At 42.1% G+C, this 23445-nt stretch overlaps 1 protein-coding gene across 1 annotated transcript in view; it reads left to right on the top strand.

Moving 5' to 3' along the window:
- Positions 1 to 22215, top strand: part of LOC143766302 (uncharacterized) — a 41521-nt gene extending 19306 nt beyond the window's left edge. The window contains exon 7 of the mRNA XM_077253871.1: positions 20214 to 22215. Within this exon, the coding sequence (XP_077109986.1) occupies positions 20214 to 20965 (752 nt within the window). The 3' untranslated portion in view covers positions 20966 to 22215. The remainder of the gene's footprint in view (positions 1 to 20213) is intronic.
- The last annotated feature ends 1230 nt before the right edge of the window (positions 22216 to 23445 follow it).

The following is a 23445-nucleotide window of genomic DNA, read 5'->3' on the forward strand; positions in this document are numbered from 1 at the left end:
CATACTGTACCAGGCTCGTTGCTACTGCCATAATCGCTGCAACTTGTGCAGAGTGCTATTTCACTGTCGGAACATCGCTATCAAACGGTTAACCGGTAGGCCCAAAGAAAGACCTCTGTAGCTATGCAAGTTGATGGATCTGCGGGATGTGATCGTTGGAAGTGAGCACACAGCGACCGTGCTTTCTGCAGCTGCACATCCAGGCCGGGATAGTGGCATAGAAATTGCTGTATCACCAGGATTAGGACGTGAGTCATGCAATGCTCGTGTGTGAGGTTGCCACATGGCATACGGCTGCCACCAGGTTGGCACCGTTATCACACATGGCCTTCCCTTGCTCCAGATTTAGTGGAGACAGCCATTGCTCTAACTCAGCTGGATACCTGTCCACAACTCTTGAGCTGTGTCACTTTGATCTCCAAGGCATGTTAATTTAAACACTGCTGAGCCATGGCTGCGCAGTACGGTGGTGCAGGAGATTCTATCACTGTTGGAACACATGTCTGATTAAGGGAACGGTTGAGGTCACAGGTGGAGGCCCTAGAGGAAGTGGAGGAGGCAGAAGCAGTGGAAAAACTGTTAGATACAGAGGTTTGTCCTTCAAGCCTTGGGGAGTCAAAGACTTATGTAACAGCTCCTGTTTGCTCGTCCAAGTGTCAGTGGTGAAATGCACCCTGGCAGACAGATTTGTTCAGGGAAACTGTCGGTATCCACCAGGCAGAAAGGCAGCATTTCTGTAGCCAACAGATTGGAGATGGTGGAGTTCAAGCTCTTAGCTTTACTATGTGTAGGAGGAAACATTCTTTTACGTTACAACAACTGCGGTACCAAGAGCTGGCTGCTTTGCTGAGAGAGGGCGGAGTATGGAGAACAGGACAAACTGCTAGACTGTGAGCGAGATGCAGGCAGAGATATTATGATGGATTGAGAAAGATGTGTTGTAATAGGTGACACAAAGACAGCAATTTTCGGCATCAGTGCAGATGCTTTCCTTGTCTGGATTCTGAGATTCTTTGGAGCAGACCTCTGATGCCCATGGAATACAATGTGTGAACAGCTCTTCAGAATGGTCCATCTTAGGTTCCCCACAGTCAGTTAGGTGTTTGAAAATTTTTGATGTGGAAACGAGGGAGATTGGGGTGCCACCTCTGAGGATCGTGCTGTGTGTGATGTTAAGGTGGAGGAAGAGAAGGAGAGGCCACTTTATGCAGCTCTTGCCATCCACTGGAGCACAAGCTCGTTCTGAGCCTCATCTACAAGGTGTACCGCTGTATGGCTATCAAAGGGAGTTGAGTATGCCGGCAAGTAACAGATGTTGTCAGTGGTCTTAGGATAGGACGAGACAGTTTGTTCAGTTGAGCTTTCATTCACATCTAACCCACGGACATGTCGAACATCAAGCCTATTCCCCCTTCCACCACGACCTCACTTTTTCCCCACTCATGTTGTGAGTAGCCTTTCCCACGTGTACTCTGCTGTTTCACAACCTTAGGCCCACAGCTGTCAGTCACCTGTCAATAATTAACAATCACTGTTTTCTTACATCATGTGCCTGAACAATACTGTTACGCTGCCGTCACACTAGCAGTATTTGGTCAGTATTTTATATCAGTATTTGTAAGCCAAAACCAGGAGTGGGCGATAAATGCAGAAGTGGTGCATATGTTTCTATTATACTTTTCCTCTATTTGTTCCACTCCTGGTTTTGGCCTACAAATACTGATGAAAAATACTGACCAAATACTGCTAGTGTGACGGCAGCCTAACGCCCAATGATTTTAAAGTGGAAATCTGGCCGCCTGATTTGCCACTGAAACACAGTTTTAGCACAAACGATTTGGAGTAGCATATGGTGTTTTCGGAGACTGCCACACAGTTTTTGCATAATGTACTTTGATGCTAGAATTTTGATTTCACACAAGACAGATTCCTACCTATTTCACTGATAAGTTCACTTTCAGCACTAGCGCAGGAGCGACCTCTCTGCACTGTGACACTGAGGAAATGGTGCCAGGAAAACAAGATGTCCGCCAACGTAACCAAAGTAATACAAAAGCATTAATGGAAATGCGATGATTAACCGAACTGTGACCGATGTTGAGTAATAATGCTTGTGAAAGCGAACACGAATCCGAATGTTCTACGTTCCTGCCGAACTTGAGATTGGAGAACGTTTTCCAAACATGTTCGCTCACCTCTACTATCAGAAATAATCAACAGAGAGCAGAAATACCGTAAGTTCAAGAATGAAGGTGATAAGGGTCTAGGAGATAACGAGATGATCCACGGCTCCTTCTGGAATCTAGGCTGCTCAAAGCCCATTGTGGCCTGTGGGCCTAAAAAGACTGTGCACCCCTGATATAGAGTATAATGTTCTGCAGTCTATATAGTCTATAGTATTCTCATACATTTATAAATATAATGGATATGGTGATATGCCAGTCTGCACAACTCGCACACGCACGGCTCCGCTCTGTACACCTCGTACATACACGGCTCCGCTCCGTACACCTCACACACACTTTGCTCCGCTCCGTACACCTCGTACACATGCGGCTCTGCTCCGTACACCTCGTACACATGCGGCTCTGCTCCGTACACCCCGTACACACACGGCTCCGCTCCGTACACCTCGTACACATGTGGCTCCACTCCGTACACCTCGTACACACACGGCTCCGCTCCGTACACCTCGTACACACACGGCTCTGCTCCGTACACCTCGTACACACACGGCTCCGCTCCGCACACCTCGTACACACACGGCTCTGCTCCGTACACCTCGTACACACACGGCTCCGCTCCGTACACCTCGTACACACACGGCTCTGCTACATCCACCCTGTAAACCCCTCCTGACCCCACACATAAACTTCCCCTCATCCAGCACCATGACAACCAGCACAGCAGAGTCCTGCATACACTGAGGTCCAAGATCATGTGACCCCTGACTCCTCCCCTCCTGTGACCTCATCACAGGTCCTGTGCGCACAGAACAGCCATATATGTGGTGTGCGGCTCTGCAGGTGGAGGTAGGTGCTGGAGCTCTGTTACTTTGAGGGGGGGGGGTCATCATTATAATTAACCCCTTCAAGTCTGGGCTATTTTACTAACAAACAGGAAATCCCTACATGTGTTGTGCCTGTTGAACAGCAGATAGTCATGCAGCCTCGGGGACCTGAACATATTTTTCGAGCTCTCTGAAAACGCTCTGTTAGCACATGAGCATGGGATATCGCCTTTTCCTAGCATGTTTGCTCATCACTAGCGCTTTCCCGTCACAGCACACTTCCCATCCCCCTGCAAAACAGGATTCGGACACATGAGGCGATGGAGCCGTAGACTGTAACGGTTCCGGCAGAGCGAACGTTCATCATTTTTGAAGTGTGCGCCTACTGCAGGGGGACACAAACATGCAGGGGACTGTACCTGGGTGTCAGCCTGCAGTAGGCGCACACTTCAAAAATGATGAACGTTCGCTCTGCCGGAACCGTTACAGTCTATGGCTCCATCGCCTCATGTGTCCGAATCCTGTTTTGCAGGGGGTTTGGATGCATGCCGCAACGGGGCCACCTAGCGGGTATGGGTTAATTAAATTTATATTTTGATAAATCAGATCTCTTTGTAACATGTATTTTTTTTCTATATTTATAATGGTGAAAAAGATGGATGATACAAATTTTTATATTTTAATTTAAAAAAATATATATTTTAAAAATCTATTTTTGGTCTCAAATGGTAGCACATCTGTGCTTCACAGTCACATCTAATGTAGGAAGCAGTTGGATGCGTAGCCCCCTAGGTATAATGTCCTTTGGTAAGTAGTTTTCTAAGGCGGCCTTATTCCACCAGGTTTTAATCCTTCTCCTAAGGAGTTCCCTGATTTTCAGTTTCAAGTCTTTTATATCAGGTTTCTTTGTCATTCAGTTGCCTCTCACCGAATATCACCCCAAGTTGCGTTACCCAGGTTTTGTCACATTTCTTATAGTCCATGAAACCTGTAAGGGAGTCTGCAGACAAGTATAATGATATACAGTTGAAATGGGGACAATAAGTATTTGATTTATTGATAGAAAAACAGAACTTTAATATTTGGTACAGAAACCTTTGTTTGCAAATACAGAGGTCAGACGTTTCTTATAGTTCTTGACGAAGTTTGTACACAGTGCAGCAGGGATTTTGGCTCACTTCTTCATACAGATCTCCAGATCTTTCAGCTTTCAGGGCTGTCACTGGACAACAATGACTTTCAGCTCCCTCCAAAGATTTTTTATGGAGTTCAGGTCTGGAGATTGGTTAGGCCACTCCAGGACCGTGAAATGCTTCTTACGGAGCCACTCCTTAGTTGCCCTGGCTGTGTGTTTTGGGTCATTGTCATGCTGGAAGACCCAGTCACAAACCATCTTCAATGCTCTTACAGAGGGAAAGAGGTTGTTGGCCAAAATCTCACGATAGATGACCCCATCCATCCTCCCTTCGATGTGGTGCAGTTGTCCTGTCCCCTTTGCGGAAAATGACAGCCAAAGTATGTTTTCCCCCCACCATGCTTCATGGTTGGGATGGTGTTCTTGGGGTTGTACTCATCCTTCTTTCTCCAAACACGGCAAGTGGAGTTGATTCCAAAAAGTTCTATTTTGGTCTCATCTGACCACATGACCTTCTCTCATGCCTCCTCTAGATCATCCAGATGGTCATTGGTGAACTTCAAACAGGCCTGGACATGTGTTGGCATGAGCAGGGGGACCTTGCATGCCCTGCAGGAATTTAATCCATGATGGCGTAGTGTTATTAACTGTGGTCCCAGCTCTCTTCATGTCATTGACCAGGTCATCCTGTGTAGTTCTGAGCTGATTCCTGCCCTCTTTCAGAATCATCCTTAGCCCACAAGGCAAGATCATGCATGTAGCCCCAGACAGAGGAAGGTTGACATCTTGTGTTTCTTCCATTTTCTAATAATTGTGCCAAGAGTTGTTGCCTTCTCACCAAGCTCCGAGTCTAGGGGTCGGGAACCTTGTTGGCTGAGAGCCATGAATGTCACATACTGTATTTTTCGAACTATAAGATGCACCAGACCATAAGATGCACCCCAAATTTTCAGAAAGAGAAAATAGGGGAAAAAAATTAATGTGTCAAATGGGGATCCGTCTTACAGTCCAAATTCAGCTTACCAGGGGGATATCGGCAGTGCTGGTGGAGCATGGTCACAAGGGGTTTTCGGTGGTTCAGTGATATGACTCCCATCCCAGACTGGTGCGGCAGGTTCGGCAGTGCTCTGTGGTGCGGGGGCTGTGTCAGCATTTTGTGATTTCCCGGAGGCCCCCGCACATCCATTGCTGTGATGCAGTGGCCTTTAGGAAATCCCATTCCAGGTTGGTTCGGTGGTGTTCTGTGGTGCGGGGGGGTCTGCCGGCATTTTGTGAAAGCCAGGAGGCCCCTGCACATCCACAGACATTTTCCCGGGGGCTACCACATTGCAACAATGGATGTGCGGGGGCCTCTGGGCTTTCAAAAAATGCTGGCGAACTCCCCCCGCACCACAGAGCACTGCCGCACCAGTCTGGAAAGGGAGTGTGATCATCGCCCTGCAGTGTCGGACCTGTACCGCCGCAGATTCGCCTGACTTTTCCTGCCACCACACTACTTGTAAGTATATTCTGACTATAAGACACACCCCCATTTTCCCCAAAAAGTTTTGGGGAAAAAAGTGCATCTTATAGTACAAAAATAGGGTATTTTAAAACGTGATTCCGTGAGAGCCATACAATATGCTTACAACTAAATAATAGTAAATGTGTGCTTTTTACAGCTCTGTCAAAAATTAAGAGACCACTGCACAGTTTTATAAAAATCAGCTTCTCTGCATGTCTGACAAACCATTCCATTCCAGTGTCAGTTGAATTCCAACCAGAGTACACCTCATTCTACTTAATGTGCTTTTGATTAGGTGATCACCTGAAACAAATCTTATGTAATGAAGGAAAGTATAAAAAAAACACTGCTGTGGTGTTCACAGTCCTCTTGCAATAGGACAAGCTGGATGGCAAAACAAGTGACTAGTAGTATCTCAAAAGTAATAGGAATGAAAAAATAACCTTAAGACTGTGTGCACAAGTTGCGTTTTTTTTCGCTAAAAAAAAAAAAAAAAAGGCATACATTATGCATCCCATCATTTAGAATGCATTCCGCAATTTTTGTGCACATGATGCATTTTTTTCCGCAAAAAAATGCATCGCAGTAAAAAATGCATCATGTTCATTAATTTTGCGGATTTTTCACGTTTTTCCTGCTATTTAATACATTGGGAAGCTCTGGAAAAAAATGCACAAAAAACACAAAAAAAACGCATGCAGATTTCTTGCAGAAAATGTCCAGTTTTGCTCAGGAAATTTCTGCAAGAAATCCTGATCGTGTGCACATAGCCTTAAACTTGCCAAAGGAGTTGAAAAGAAAAGTCTTCAGTGAGGAAAAGAAGGGCTCAATTCTCTCTTTACAACCCCTGGCAAAAATTATGGAATCACCGGCCTTGGAGGATGTTCATTCAGTTGTTTAATTTTTGTAGAAAAAAAAGCAGATCACAGACATGGCACAAAACTAAAGTAATTTCAAATGGCAACTTTCTGGCTTTAAGAAACACTAAAAGAAATCAAGAACAAAAAATGTGGTAGTCAGTAATGGTTACTTTTTTACCAATGCATAGGGGAAAAATTATGAAATCACTCAATTCTGAGGAAAAAATTATGGATTCACCCTGTAAATTTTCATTCCCAAAAATAACACCTGCGTCAAATTAGATCTGCTTGTTAGTCTGCACCTAAAAAGGAGTGATCACACCTTGGAGAGCTGTTGCACCAAGTGGACTGACATGAATCATGGCTCCAACATGAGAGATGTCAATTGAAACAAAGGAAAGGATTATCAAACTCTTAAAAGAGGGTAAATCATCACGCAATGTTGGTTGTTCAGTCAGCTGTGTCTAAAATCTGGACCAATTACAAACAACATGGGAAGGTTGTTAAAGGCAAACATACTGGTAGACCAAGGAAGACATCAAAGCGTCAAGACAAGAAACTTAAAACAATATGTCTCCAAAACAGGAAATGCACAACAAAACAATTGAGGAACGAATGGGTGGGAACTGGAGTCAACGTCTCTGACCGAACTGTAAGAAGCCGCCTAAAGGAAATGGGATTTACATACAGAAAAGCTAAACGAAAGCCATCATTAACACCTAGACAGAAAAAAACAAGGTTACAATGGGCTAAGGAAAAGCAATCATGGACTGTGGATGACTGGATGAAAGAAATATTCAGTGATGAATCGCAAATCTGCATTGGGCAAGGTGATGATGCTGGAACTTTTGTTTGGTGCCGTTCCAATGAGATTTATAAAGATGACTGCCTGAAGAGAACATGCAAATTTCCACAGTCATTGATGATATGGGGCTGCATGTCAGGTAAAGGCACTGGGGAGATGGCTGTCATTACATCTTCAATAAATGCACAGGTTTATGTTGATATTTTTGACACTTTTCTTATCCCATCAATTGAAAGGATGTTTGGGGATGATGAAATCATTTTTCAAGATGATAATGCATCCTGCCAAAGAACTGTGCAAACATTCCATGAAAAAAGACACATAAGGTCAATGTCATGGCCTGCAAATAGTATGGATCTCAATCCAATTGAAAATCTTTGGTGGAAGTTGAAGAAAATGGTCCGTGACAAGGCTCCAACCTGCAAAGCTGATCTGGCAACAGCAATCAGAGAAAATTGGAGCCAGATTGATGAAGAGTACTGTTTGACACTCATTAAGTCCATGCCTCAGAGACTGCTAGCTGTTATAAAATCCAGAGGTGGTGCAACAAAATACTAGTGAGGTTTTGGAGTGTTTTTTTGTTTGTTTGTTTTTCATAATTCCATAATTTCTTCCTCAGAATTTAGTGATTCCATAATTTTTCCTCTATGCTTTGGTTAAAAAAAGTAACCATTACTGACTACCACATTTTTTGTTCTTGATTTCTTTTAGTGTTTCTTAAAGCCAGAAAGTTGCCATTGAAATGACTTTAGTTTTGTGCCATGTCTGTGATCTGCTTTTTTTCTACAAAATTAAACAACTGAATGAACATCCTCCAAGGCCGGTGATTCCATAATTTTTGCCAGGGGTTGTACTAGCACTGGGACCCAGTGAGTGTCATGGTGCCTCCATCCTTAAAATTTCTAAGATGGCAGTCCATTACAACAAGGTCAAGCAGCAGACATTGGGGACAACAAAATTACAGATTGTCAGAGTGAAAACAAATCTCTACTGACCTGGATGACCGTCATCTTATTTGAATGTCACTCAGCAACCACAGGATGACATCAAGTGACCTAAAAAGGAATGGAAAATGGCAGCTGGGGTGCAGTGCACTGCAAGAACAGTTTGTAACAGGCTCCTAGAGGCAGGACTCAAGTCATGTAAAGCTAGAAAAAAGCCTTTCATCAATGAGAAGTAAATGAGAGCAAGGCTGAAGTTTGCCAAGACCGTAAGGATTGGACCATAGATGACTGAAGTAAGGTAATCTTCTCTGATGAGTCTAATTTTCAGCTTTGCCCAACACCTCGTCATCTAATGGTTAGACAGAAACTTGGATAGGCGTACAAGCTACAGTGTCTTGCACCCACTGTGAAATTTGGTGGAGGAGCGGTGATGATCTGGGGATGCTTCAGCAAGGCTGAAATTGGGCAGGTTGCTCTTTGCGAAGGACGTATGAATCAAGCTGCATACAAGGTTATCCTGGAAAAAGAGTTGATTCCTTCTGCTCAGGCAATGTTCACCAACCCTTAGGACTGGTTTTTCTAGCAGGACAATGCGCCATGCCACACAGCTAGGTCAATCAAGGTGTGGATTAAGGACCACCATATCAACTCCCTGTCATGGCCAGCCCAATCTCCAGACCTGGACCCCATTGAAAACCTCTGGAATGTAATCAAGAGGAAGATGGATAGTCACAAGCCATCAAACAAAGAAGAACTGCTTCAATTTTTGTACCAGGAGTGGCATAAGGTCAGCCAAAAGCAGTGTGAAAGCCTGGTGGAAAGCATGACAAGACGCATGAAAGCTGTGATTAAAAATCATGGTTATTCCACCAAATATTGATTTCTGAACTCTTCCTGAGTTAAAACATTAGTATTGTTGTTTCTAAATGATTATGAACTTGTTTTTTTGCATTATTTGAGGTCTGCAAGCAATGCATTTTTTTGTTATTTTGACCATTTCTCACTTTACAGAAAATAAGTAAAAAATGTATTACTTGCAACTTCGGAGACATGTTGTCAGTAGTTTAAAGAATAAAAGAACAATTTACATTTTACTCAAAAATATACCTATATAAAGAAAAATCAGACCAACTGAAAATTTTGCAGTGGTCTCTTAATTTTTGCCAGAGCTGTATGTAAGACCAACACTTTTAAAGTACAATAAGTCTCTGAATTCTTTCTAATAACGTTGTTATGCTGTTGCTAACCAATGATGAATAAAGTACTTCTTACTATTAATGCGACTTCTGGCGCTGCATGGTTTTGCTGATGGCTTTGTAGTCTGATTGTTATGTGGAGAGGTTAAGCTTCATGCAGGTGTCGAGACTTCCATCCGTTAAACGTGATCGTAGGTTGGTCTTAATGTTCTTTAGATGTGAGAAAGTGTGTCTAAGTGCCACTTTATATTTGACCGTTTCTTCAATATTAGATATACTGCAGAATCTGCTCTCTCCACAAAGGCCAATTTCTCTGTCCATTCCTGCTGAAAATTTTTCTTTTTTTCTTTTAGCCATCTTCTTCGATAAAAGGGTTTCTGAAATTATCTAGCTGGCTACTTGATTAAAAGGAGGGAAGTTTACTTCCTGACTTCACAACGACCTTCTGATCTGCACCTCATGAAGCCGTCACCTGGGATATATGGCGCCCGCTCTCCTGACAGCTAGAGCGGCGATTGAGCGAGCGGAGCTCAGTTGCTGCTAGGCTGGGGTGAGGAGAACACCAGGTGACAGCGCGAGAACTCCCTATACTTGCTGGTGAGCTCGCCTCCGGTCTGCGCTTAATGATTCTGCTCCCGTTCATGAGGGCAGTCACTGCCACTTCTGGTCTGCTCCGGTCGTATCCACGGAGCAATGTCAGTGTCAGTTGAATGAGCGGTCACTCGTGTGTGGTCTTTTAAAACAGTTTCTGAAAGTCAGGGAGGGTTTATGTGAGCCATTTTCTTCTCTCCTTAGAGCTGATTTACTATACATCTGGCGCCATGTAGTTCCAGGCCACGCCCCCACGAGAATGTTTTATATGTTTAGCGTTATTTTTTTTTTATTTAACATTTGTCTGCGAGCCAAGTGCATCCCTAAAAAGAGCCACATCTGGCTCGCGAGCCATAGGTATATAGCCATATTCCTAGTCCTGTAGTCCATCACCAGCCTTGTGCAGATCTACAATTTTGTGCCTGGTGTCCTTAGGCAGCTTTGGTCTTGGCCATGGTGGAGAGGTTGGAGTGTGATTAAGTGTGTGGACAGGTGTCCTTTATACAGGTAACGAGTTCAAACAGGTGTAATTAATACTGTTAATGAGTGCAGAGTAGGAGGGCTTCTTAAAGAAAAACTAACAGGTCTGTGAGAGCCAGAATTCTTGCTGGTTGGTAGGTGATCACATACTTATTTCATGCAATAAAATGCAATTTAATTATGTAAAAATCATACAATGTGATTTTCAGTTTTTTTTATTTTTAGATTCTGTCCCTCACAGTTGAAGTGTACCTGCGATAAAAATTACAGATCTCTCCATTCTTTGTAGGTGGGAAAACTGGCAAAATGGGCAGCGTATCAAATACTTATTTTCCCCACTGTATCTCCATATGCACAAAGGCCTTGAAGCCAAATCATTTCTTAATTTCATTTATTTCATATCTGTTATAAAGTCTTATGAACTTTTTTTTTTGTGTGAGATGAGTTGTATCCTGGGAATATCTTATAACTTATTGTTCAAATAAGAAATATTTTTCTTCACACAAAATAGCAATTCAGCTCCTTTTTTTTTACTACCCGCTCTTTACAGTGCTATAAAAATGAGATGAGTTTGTTTTTTCTATTTTTGCACTTAAATAGCACATTTCATGGTTATATAGCTTTTTTTTCTCTGCACAAGTGATATCTTATCTCACTTATTTTCTTCAGTAATTTTACTTATCAGCTCTTTGCCTACAACATTGGATCCTGTCCGTGGAGATCTTCTATATTAGAGAGTTTTCCTGATAGACCCATCAAGGATGGATATAGACAGGCACAAGATGGCGGAGAGGATATTACACCTCACCCTAGAGATCCTCTTCCGGCTTACTGGAGAGGTGAGAGATTCTGATGATATCGCATAATTCTTATTTATGGGAATAACAGATGGACAGAACTGCAGAGGTGAGGCCCCTGGAAATGTCTGTAGTGAGATTTATTAATGTGTTTCTCCATATCCAGGATTACACAGTAGTGAAGAAGACCTCTAGTGAATGCTGTCAGGACCCTGTGTCTGAGGGATGGGGAAGACCTCTGAGCCCAATCACGGGGCCTCTACCTCACCCCCTGATACATGAGGACATCAAGGACCAGAAGATCCTAGAACTCACCTACAAGATGATTGAGCTGCTGACTGGAGAGGTGACACTGCTGGGAATGCTGGGACATTATACAGTAATGCTATGAAGGGATCGGGGGGATGACGGTATCATTGTATGTGTCAGGTTCCTATTAAGTGTCAAGATGTTGCTGTCTATTTCTCCATGGAGGAGTGGGAATATTTAGAAGGACATAAAGATCTGTACAAGGACGTCATGATAGACGTTCCCCAGCCCCTCACATCACCAGGTAATAGATAGGACTAAATACACACGGAATATAATTATCTGTATGTAAAGAATGAATTCAGTCCCTGTATGTGTTTCCTCCAGATCTATCCAGTAAGAGGACAACACCAGAGAGATGTCCCCGTCCTCTCTTTCCACAGGACTGTAAACAAGAAGATCCCAATATTCCTCAGGATCATCAGGTAGATGGAGAGAAGGTGTCATGAGATCTCCCCTAAGATGTGTAGACGGCTGTGAAGGTCTTGTGCTCGGTCTTGTTTTATCCACCAGTATTATATGTTTTATACTTGTGTAATGAGAACGGTGGAGATGGCAGGATTAGAGCTGATCATAGGTGTGACTCCTCCATCTGTCTGTGACTTTTACAATATGCGTTTCAGGGTGAAGATCTGACCCATATTAATACTACAGAGACATATGTGAGGGGTGATGAGTGGTGTAAAGTGGAGATTCCTACATATGACTACCCAGGTGAGCAGTAACCACTGAAAACATCTCCTTTTGGAGCTTCTAGATGTGCAATCATTATTATTGCTCATGGGATAAACATGAATCATATCTCTCGTAATCCTCTTTATTAAATCAAGCCCAATCTATATCTCACTAATTGCCTCGGTGGGAGCCCTGGTTCATCCATCCAGGCAGCCCAAAGCTGTTCAAATGTATTAATATTGCCTCTTTTTTTGTACACACCTTTTTCTAAACTTATACACCAGTTTATTTTGTTGATACATTCCTTTTTTGTTGGGCTCTTAGTATCCAACCAGTGTTGCGCTATTAGTTTCCTTTCTAAATACAGCATTCATGCTATAGCTATTTTACCCTGCTCAGTTGTCTGTAGATCTTCCACATGCTCCAGCACACAAACTAAGGCCTCATTCACATATCAGTATTTTTGATCAGTATTTGTATGCCAAAACCAGGAGTGTCTCCAAAACACAGAACAGATGTCAGTCTTTCGAATACAGTTTTTCTCTGTCAGTTCCACTCCTGGCTTTGGCTTCAAACTGATGCAAAAATACTGATGTGTGAATGAGGCCTCGGGGCGTAGTTTCCACCACCTTAAACACTCTTCTAATTAATCCTAGTACTTTCCTCCAGTATCCCTCCTTTTTAGGACATGACCACATCATATGAAGTAGAGTAGCCAGCTCTACTCCACACCTAGGACAGCATGCATCTGCTCTGGCCCCAATCTTACGCATAATCTCCGGTGTTCTATACACCTTATGTATTAGATAAAGTTGAGAAAGTCTATGCGCGTCACTAAGCAAGCGTTGAGGTACCAGTATCTCTATCCACTGACCTTCTTCTATTGGGTGTTTGCTTAGCACGAATGTTAATAAAGATCTATATAGCCGCGATATTATTCCAGATGAACTATTTGATCTACTAATTAACTGTATAGCAGTATTTGGTACATAGACTTTCAAACCACTCTCCGTAAAGTCCGCACTGAACGCATGACGTAGCTGGAGGAATTTATAAAAGTCCTCTGGATTGAGATCAATCTCCTCCTGTAATTGTGCATAAGATTTGATTACATTATCTAATAACAGCTGGGATACCCTGCCCACCCCCATCTCCCTCCACTTTCCAAAACCCACCAAACGTCTCAGGTTAACTAACCATGGGGTGTACCATATTGATGTAAATTGTGTGCAACTCTCTATTTGTTGCAGATCTCTTATTTTCCGCCATATTTCATGCGTTAACAATGTGGGAAGTTTTTTTTTTAGAAGATTTGAATTTGTTACTCTCTAGTACTTCGTACAATGATCGGCTATTTACCCCCACTGCATGAGATCCTTTAACAAATTTTTACATGCATCCTCCCAGGTAAATATTGAGCTTGGGCTGCCAAGAAATAGACCCACAGGTTAGGAAATGCTAACCCCTCGTCTGACTTGTCCATCTGCAGAGTTTCCAATTTAATACGAGCTGTTCCACCCCTCCAAAGCAGAGATCCTTCAATAGCCTGAAAGAACCTAAAGGGGAACCATATCAGTGAATTGTGAAAAAGATACAGCACCTGAGGCATCAATATCATTTTAATTAAATTGGCTCTCCCCACAACTGATAAAGGAAGTTTAGACCATGCATTCCTTTTTCATGTAAACTTAGTGAGGATTGGGGCTAAATTTAGTTTTTCATAATCTAGCGGGCTAGGTGAGACCATCACTCCCAAATATTTAAATATTGATGCCTGCTGCAGTCCAGAGCTACGTGGATTGACAACCTGACCCCCCTCTTATCTAGTGGCATCAGCACCAATTTAGACCAGTTAGTCACCAGCCCAGAGTAGATTCCAAAAGACTGGATCACCCGCATTGTCGTCGGCAGAGACTAAGGCTGGGTTCACATTGCGTTAAACCCGTCCGTTAGATGGACTATGTTACACCGCGGCATAACGCGGTGTAACGCATTCCGTTAATGCCGCCATTGAATCCAATGACGGATGCATCGCTAGCGCACGCCCACAATGGGCGTGCGCTAGCAATGTGCCATCATTGAGTGACGGACCCCGAGACGCGGGCTGCAGCATTTCCGGGTCCGTCACTGCTAGCGCAGATAGAGCTAGCAGATGCTCTATCTGCGCTAGTGCGCTGCCATACCGGCACTTGCGTTAACAGCAACCCGTTAACGTATGTGTTGAACGGGCTGCTGTTAACGCAATGTGAACCCGGCCTTAGCATTAGCTAGAAAGAGTAAAATGTCGTCCGCGTAAAGTGCAATTTTATCTTCCAACCCCCCTCTTCTAAACCCCTCTGTCCCAGAATGTTTCCGTAGCAAAATCACCAGGGGCTCAACCACCAATGCGAAAAGCAAAGGTGACAAGGGACAACCTTGTCTAGTACCTCTCCCCAATACCAGTGCTTCTGATGAGGAACCATTCACCCTTATCCTGGCTGTAAGTTTGGTAAATAAGATTTTTATCGAATTTATAAATTCCACCCATAATCCAAATTCTTGTAAAACTGACCACAGGAATCCCCACTCCACGCTGTCAAAAGCTTTGGCCGCGTCTAAGGAGCAAATGACTCTATCTCCTGAGTTTTCAACCGGCATCTGCAGATTCAAACATAGACGTCTTATGTTAGTTGCCACCAACCTTCCTGGCATAAACACGGACTGATCTTGATGAACAATAGAATAAATAACCCTGGTAAGTCTATTGGCCAGAAACTTAGCTATTATCTCTACATCCATATTGAGAAGGGAAATGGGCCTATACGAATCTGGTTGTAGGGGATCCTTATGTTGTTTAGGTATCGCTAATATAATGGCTTCTTGCATGGACTTAGGCAATGAATGTGATTTAATGGCTTCCGGAAATGTATTTTAAAGTTTAGGTAACATTATACCCCATATTTTTTATACAATTCAATGGGGATCCTTGGATGTATACAGGGATTCATAGAATCTTTTAAATTGTTTTAATATTTGTGGGGTTTCATACATCATCTCCCCAGCCTCATCCCTCAGTGCCACAATATATGTTTCTCCTCTGTGCGTTTGCTATTAATGCTAGGACATATCCCGCTTTTTTGCCTTCATCAAAGTAAAATTGTTTTTGAAATGATCTCTTAACTTTAGCTAATTCTAATACATGTGAATTGTAAGCATCTTGGGCAACCTTCATCTCAAGAAGATGCGCTCTTTCTCCACTTGAGGCAAAAAGTTGTTCCTTGTCCTGAGCTCTCAACTTGAGGAATTTCCCAAACTGTCTGTCCTTTAACTTTTCTCTGCTCACTGCCTGAATAAGAGCTCCCCTAAGTTAGGCCTTCATTGCATCCCACAAAGTATCCCATGACCCAGAGTTATATACGAAATAATCCTTGATGGCCTGTTCTATCAAGTGACCATCAATGGGAGAGGTATATTCACGGAGACAAGTATATAGTCCAGTCTAAAGATTCTACAGTTGAAGCAGATGTATCTCCCTTCCCCGTCTATCTTACAGAGGAGAAGATTAAACTGAGTATCTTTATGTATAAGAATAGAAACTCCTCTTGCATGACTAGATCCCACTGAATGAAAAGAATAACTCAGCCAGGGTCTATCAAGTATTAGATTTTCTCTACTCATGTGCATCTCATGCAGACACGTGATGGAAGGCGCTGTTTCCCTGATGTATTTTAGTATTGCTGTATGTTTAATAGGGTCTCCCAATCCCCACACATTCCAGCTCATCAAAGATATATGCTTAGTCATTGTTTAGAAGAATGATCCATAAATGACCCACCATATGTTTAACCTGCATCGCACACTTAGACATACTTTCACATGTTATGACATTAAACAGCATTGAATGACATGATGACCAAATATGCAAATTGCATCTTCAGAGAAAAAGAGGACTTGAACTCTCTAGCGCCACCTGTTGGAAGTAGCGATCCTACAAGTCACAATCCACCCTTTAACGAGTCGTGCAATATGACTTAGGATAAAAGCCAAATCAGTATCTCAATTCGCAGACACGGTGTTTCGGGCTGTTGGCCCTCGTCAGTGCGAAGCATGAGAACTGATTTGGCTAGGTGAGAGGCACTGGACTGGGGTCTAAGGGGTAAGGTTTCTCCTTGTGGAGAGTGACATACCAGCTGGCTTGTCAAGGTAAGGAGGCTTATTCGCCATGCAGTGCTCCTCTGGGAAATGTAATATGCAAATTGCCTCTTCAGAGAAAAAGAGGACTTAAACACCATGTCTGCGAATTGAGATACTTATTTGGCATTTTATCCTAAGTGATATTGCAAGACTCATTAAAGGGTTGATTGTGACTTGTAGGATCGCTACTTCCAACAGGTGGCGCTATAGAGCTCTTTTTCTCTGAAGAGGCAATTTGCATATTACATTTCCCAGAGGAGCATTGCACGGCAAATAAGCCTCCTTACCTTGACAAGCCTATGATGACCAAATGACACTCATAGAAAACCCATTTAACCAAAACACGAAAAGAAAAGCAAAAAATACGGTGATACTATGTGAACTTGTATCCCACTGTAGAGAACAAAATCTGGGGAACCTGTCCTCCAGTAAACGGTACATGTTGATTGCACATTTTCATTGCCACTCCAGCAGCTGGCAATGGAAACCCTCTGGACTCCTCCTGTTCAAAGTGCAAATACAATACCAGTTCTCATTTCAGCAGATTAGAAATTCAAACTCGAACAGGAAAAAAAAATGAAACCATAAGGAACCTTTTGTAGATAAAGCTTATTCACCAAGTCCATGGCATTTTTTGGATTGTCCAAAAACTGAACTGACCCCAAAGCTGCCACCCGCAGATTAGCTGGGTATAGCATTGGGTATTGGACTTCTGCTGCCCCTAGACGCCTCTTGACATCGATGAATTGGAGTCTCTTTTTTGGACTTCCGCCGACTAATCTGGATAGAAGGATATCTTCTGGCCGTCAATTTTAATATCCGGGTTATTTCTGGCTGAACGAAGAATAGCGACTATGTCTCTGTAATGTAGCAATTTTATTAGAATGGCTCTGGGATGAGCCCGGCTGCATAGGACAAGTTGGGACTCTGTGAGCTCGTTCCGCTACATAGAGTTAGGACAATGTGTCTGACCGAAACACTTCCTGAAGCCAGGCCTCAAAGTATTCAGTGGAATTCCCACACTGTCTTTTCCGGTACTCCCACCAGCCTAATGTTGTTTCTCCTTGAAAGATTTTCCAGGTCATCAGTTTTTGCAAGTAGATAGGCACTCTGATTAACTATTTTCCACTTCCACTACTCTCTCATTTACCTTCCTTAAATCTTGTCTTATCAAGGAGAATTCTTCTTTAAGTGTCCCCACTTGCAGACTGAGGGAACAGAAAGCAGAGTTACAATTATTATTTTATTATTTATTTATATAGCACCATTAATTCCATGGGGCTGTACATGAGAAGGAGGTTACATACAGAGTTATAGATATCGTTTACAGTAAACAAATTTACAATGACAGACCGGTACAGAGGGGAGAGGACCCTGTCCTTGCGGACGTACATTCTATGGGATAATGGGGAAGAGAGAGAAGGTCGGGGGTGCGGCAGCTCTGGTGGTGGTGAGGCAGCAGCTCACAATTGGTGATAGCTTTGAAGAGGTCACCCAGCCGGCCAGAAGCACGTCACAAGTCTTGCCCATTGGTGCCCCTGTCGCATGACCGTGGGGCGCCGATGGTTTACATGACAGCCGGGTGTCGGCAGAAGACCCCCGTGCCTGTCATTGTGAATCTCCTATGAGTGCTGGCTGAAGCACTGCTCTGTGTAGCACAAGCGATCAGATGATCGCATCATGTGTTCTACGGAGACTATTGAAGTCAGTAAAAAAATAAATATAAAAAACCACAAGTTCAAATCACCCCCCTTTTGCCCCATTGAAAATAAAACAATCCCTCTGGGTATTATATGCAAATTGCCTCTTCTAGCTCTACCTGTTGGAAGCAGCAATCCTACAAGTCACTATCGACCCTTTAACGAGCCTTGCAATATGACTCAGGATAAAAGCCATAGCGCTATAGAGTTCAAGTTCTCTTCCTCTCCAAAAAGGCAATTTGCGTATAAAATTTTTAAGAGGAGCATTGCACGGCGAATAAACCTCCTTACCTTGGCATGACATAGCCGGTATATCACTCTCCACAAGGACAAACGTTACTCCATGAGTAATATAAGCAGTCATTACGGTTTGATGCCATTACAGAGAATGGAATAATTCTATCTTTATCTATAAGAATGTATGAATGTGTCTAGTGTCTTTTGGTGGACCACCCTTGGAATTTCTTGGTTTATGGCATCCAAAGTTTTCTTTTGTTGAGAATTAGACTGCTTTCCTTCTGTTTATTCCCAATCACAGAAGATAATGAATCAAATAGGTCTATCAAGATAATGAAGGTCTATAAATATAGATCCACTCCTCAGAACTAAAAAAAAAATGCGTTTTTCTTTTAACTTTTTAGATTTCCTATTAGGAGCTCTGGATCAAAAGAGTTATTGTCTTATTAGATGATCCCTAGAGTTTTCATATTTTACTTAAGCACTACCCAAAAGGCTAGGTTATACTTTGGATCTTTCCTTCAGGTGTAAGATTGTCCAAGCCATATTCCTTCCTTACTGGGGTGTGTTTCTCCATAATCCTCTTTCAGGTGATTTCTTGGATGATGAGAAAACATCTTAATTACACTTGTGTTTTGATTTTACAGAAACCCATCACAGCACCACTACTTATTCCCTCCCTCTTAATTGTAGTTGGTTGTGGCTTTTTTTTTGTTTTTTTTCTCATCACATATTGCAAAGTATGGATTTGTATGTGTAATAGTAATAATAACAAATTTGGACAGCAAAAACCGGAGGTATATTTTTATTTTGCTCAAGGCCTTTTGTCTAGTGAGAAGGTTTGGCCTTCTCTCTCTCTCTCCCTTTTGGTGCTGTTATGGGTTGAAAAACACAATGAAGCTCACCGAGAAGAGCAATGCCTGGGATGAGGGTGCAGTGCACAGAGGCGTCAGACTGGTTTCCTGAGAAAGTAAACCATGGAAAAATGTTGGAAAACTAGCAATCGCAAGATTCATTAAAATATTGTTTATTTATAGATTAAAACATGAAAAACTAAAAAGTTAAAAGTACATATTAGCACTAAGGTTGACGTGTTTTAAACTTAATCACAGGATTAAAAGCTAGTATAGCTCGAAACGTGTCGAACTTAGCACTAATATGTCCTTTTAACATTTTATTTTTTCATGTTTTAATCTACAAATAAACTTGATGTTTTAATGAATCTTGCGGTTGTTGTCATGGGTTTCTTGTAAATTATATTATGCAATTTTTTTTTTGTACAGCAAGCATGTGTGATTTGGTGATTTGTCAAGGAGCAAGGTGCAGGCACCCATAGCTTACGCAAGATATTGCTGCATGTTGCATTTGTTCATGACCATACTACCCTTTTCTACTACTTTTTTCTAAACTGTGCTGAACTCTAGGTGACTTTGATTCTTTACTGAGCAATTTCCTCGAAAGGGGGCGGTGACAGGAAAATTGAAAGCTTTTATATAGAAATTGTTTTAAAAAATATAATTTCAAAGCAATATAATTAAAAATTGGGTTTATCTTTAGCAGATGACTATTCTTGGAGCCCAGAAGGACATCAAATATCTTCAGATTTTATATCAGGTGATCATGGATTCACACATGATACTTATGAAGAGCACTCCATTATCCCGTATGAAAACTCAACCGCTTACAGCAAAGATCTATCATCTGATCCTTTTCAACCTGTCCTATCTTCTGAGTCATTGCCATATTCAAATTCAGAATGTGGAAAATATTTCAGCCATGAATCCGATCTTGTTACACATCAGCGAATTCACATAACGGAGAGGCCATATTCATGTTCAGAATGTGGAAAATATTTTAATCGGAAATCAAAACTTGTTGAGCATCACAGAATTCACACCGGGGAGAAGCCTTTTTCATGTTCATTTTGTGCTAAATGTTTTAGCCAGAAATCAGTACTTTTTAGACATTACAGACTTCACACAGGAGAGAAACCATTTTTATGTTCACAATGTGGTAAGTCTTTTAAACGGAAGGCAAATTTAGCTGCACATCAAAGAGTTCACACAGGGGAAAAGCCATTTTCATGCTCAGAATGTGGCAAATGTTTTAACCAGAAATCAGCTTTGGTTATGCATCAGAGACGTCACACAGGGGAGAAGCCATTTTCATGCTCAGAATGTGGGAAATGTTTTTCCAAAAAATCACATGTTGAAGCACATCAGAGAGGTCACACAGGTGAGAAGCCATTTTCATGTTCTGAATGTGGTAAATTTTTTAACCGGCAATCAAGTTTGATCACGCATCGGAGAAGTCACACTGGGGAGAAACCATATGCATGTTCAGAATGTGGGAAATGTTTTAGCCAGAAATCAAATCTTATTGCACATCAGAGAACTCACACTGGGGAGAAGCCATACTCATGTTCTGAATGTGAGAAATCTTATTCTCAAAAATCAGATCTTAATAAACATCAAATGAGCCACAGATGGAAGAAGCCTTTTTTTAATGTAGTGGATGTGGAATGTGCTTTAACCACAATTCAGATCTAATTGCGCATCAAAGATCTCACAGAGTAAGGCAAGTCATTTCGAGAATGTGAGAAATACAGGTGCTTCTCACACAATTAGAATATCATCAAAAAGTGAATTTATTTCAGTTCTTCAATACAAAAAGTGAAACTTGTATATCATATAAAGTCATTACAAACAGTGATTTATTTCAAGTGTTTATTTCTGTTAATGTTGATGATTATGGCTTACATCCAATGAAAACCCAAAAGTCATTATCTCAGTAAATTAGAATAAATAACAAAAAACACCTGCAATGCAAAGGCTTCCTAAGCCTTTAAAAAGGTCCATTAGTCTGTTTCAGTAGGTTCCACAATCATGGGGAAAACTGCTGACTTGACAGATGTCCAGAAGGCCATCATTAACACACTCCATAAGGAGGGTAAGCCACAAAAGGCCATTGCTAAAAAAGCTGGCTGTTCACAGAGTGCTGTATCCAAGCATATTAATGGAAAGTTGAGTGGAAGAAAAAAGTGTGGTAGAAAAAGGTGCTTGTGATTATCCATCTTCCTCTTGATTATATTCCAGAGGTTTTCATTGGGGTTCAGGTCTGGAGATTGGGCTGGCCATGACAGGGATTTGATGTGTTCCAGCACGACAATGCACCATGCCAAACAGTTAGGTCAATCAAGGTGTGGATGAAGGACCACCACATCAAATTTCTGTCATGGTCAGCCCAATCTCCAGACCTGAACCCCATTGAAAACCTCTGGAATGTAATCAAGAGGAAGATGGATAGTCACAAGCCGTCAAACAAAGAACTGCTTACATTTTTGTACCAGGAGTGGCATAAGGTCACCCAAAAGCAGTGTGAAAGACTGGTGGAAAGCATGCCAAGACGCATGAAAGCTGTGAATAAAAATCATGGTTACTCCACAAAATATTGATTTCTGACCTCTTCCTGAGATAACACATTAGTATTGTTGTTTTTAAATGATTATGAACTTGTTTTTTTTCCATTATTTGAGGTCTGCAAACAATGCTTTTTTTGTTATTTTGACCATTTCTCATTTTCTGAAAATACAAAATTTATTGCTTGGAACTTCGGAGACATGTTGTCAGTAGTTTATAGAATAAAAGAACAATTTACATTTTACTCAAAAATATACCTATAAAGAGAAAAATCAGACTAACTGAAAACTTTGCAGTGGTCTCTTAATTTTCGCCAGAGCTGTATATTCTGTAATATCTTTTTGTATTGTTGACATTTTTAGGATCAAGTTTTGTATTTTGTATGACAAGTAGAAAAATAATAAAAAAAAAATTAAGATTAAATTGCGAAAGGCTGCCAGAGGCATTGCATGTAAAGATTGAGATCTCGGCACCGAGATCTTTTCGCCAAGATCTCAATCCGCATATGCTCGTAGGCCACTGCATTGCAGCAATGGAAGTGCGGGGGCTCCAGGCTGTCACAAAACGTCGGCGGAGCCCTCCCACCTCCGAACACCGCCGAACCTGCCACACCAGCATGGGATGGGAGTCAGATCATCGCCCTGCAGTGTCGGACCATCCATCACCCCCTTTTCTCAGCCAAAGGCCGGCAGAATCGCCTGACTTTTGCTGCCACCGTATTCCTTGTAAGAACATTAGGACTATATTAAGATGCACCCCCATTTTCCCCCAAAACTTTTTTGGGAAAAAAGTGCATCTTATAGTCTGAAAAATATGGTACCTATCCTACCTCGCATTCCTCTTCTCCCTGATAAGGAAAGTACACGTGAGCAGCCAAAACTTCTGTTAAGCACGTCTGTGACTAGATGTGTGATGGCCACACATAAGGGTAATAAAGACCGCATGTGATCCTGGGGCCGTAGTTTGTGCACCTCTGGTCTAGAAATGTAAGTTCGTAGGCCCTGTTCTACGAGACATTACAATTTTCTTGGGTGCATTCGTCAGGCAAAATAACATCTGGTTGAATTTATTAAAGCCTATGTATGTAAAAAAGACTATTTCTAAAAAGTAAAGTGTACGCCTCTTAATAAATTTGGCGCATCTATGCATCAGAAATGAAACTACATTATTGTAAATTTATCGTGAAATGGTAGACACTGCGAGCAGGGGAGAATGAATGAATGAATGAATGAAAAACCTGAAATGGGGTCCCCCTATGTTTTTAAACCAACCTGGCAAAACTCACAGGTGCGGGCTGCTATTCTCAGGCTGGTAAGGGGCCATGGATATGGCCCCCCAGCCTAAAAACAGCAGCTCACAGCTGCCCAGAAAAGGCTCATCTATTAGTTAAGCCAATTCTGGAGCTTTGCCTGGTTCTTCCCACTTGCCCTGTAGTGGTGGCAAGTGGGGTAATGAGGGGTTAATGTCACCTTCCTATTGTAAGGTGACATTAAGCCGGCTTAGTAATGGAGAGGTGTCAATAACACACCTGTCCTTTACTAATCCTATAGTTGTTAAAGGGTTAATAAAACACGCACACATGCAGAATAAAGTCTTTTAATGAAATCATA

Source organism: Ranitomeya variabilis, chromosome 4, assembly GCF_051348905.1.
Source record: "Ranitomeya variabilis isolate aRanVar5 chromosome 4, aRanVar5.hap1, whole genome shotgun sequence".
Lineage (NCBI taxonomy): Eukaryota > Metazoa > Chordata > Amphibia > Anura > Dendrobatidae > Ranitomeya > Ranitomeya variabilis.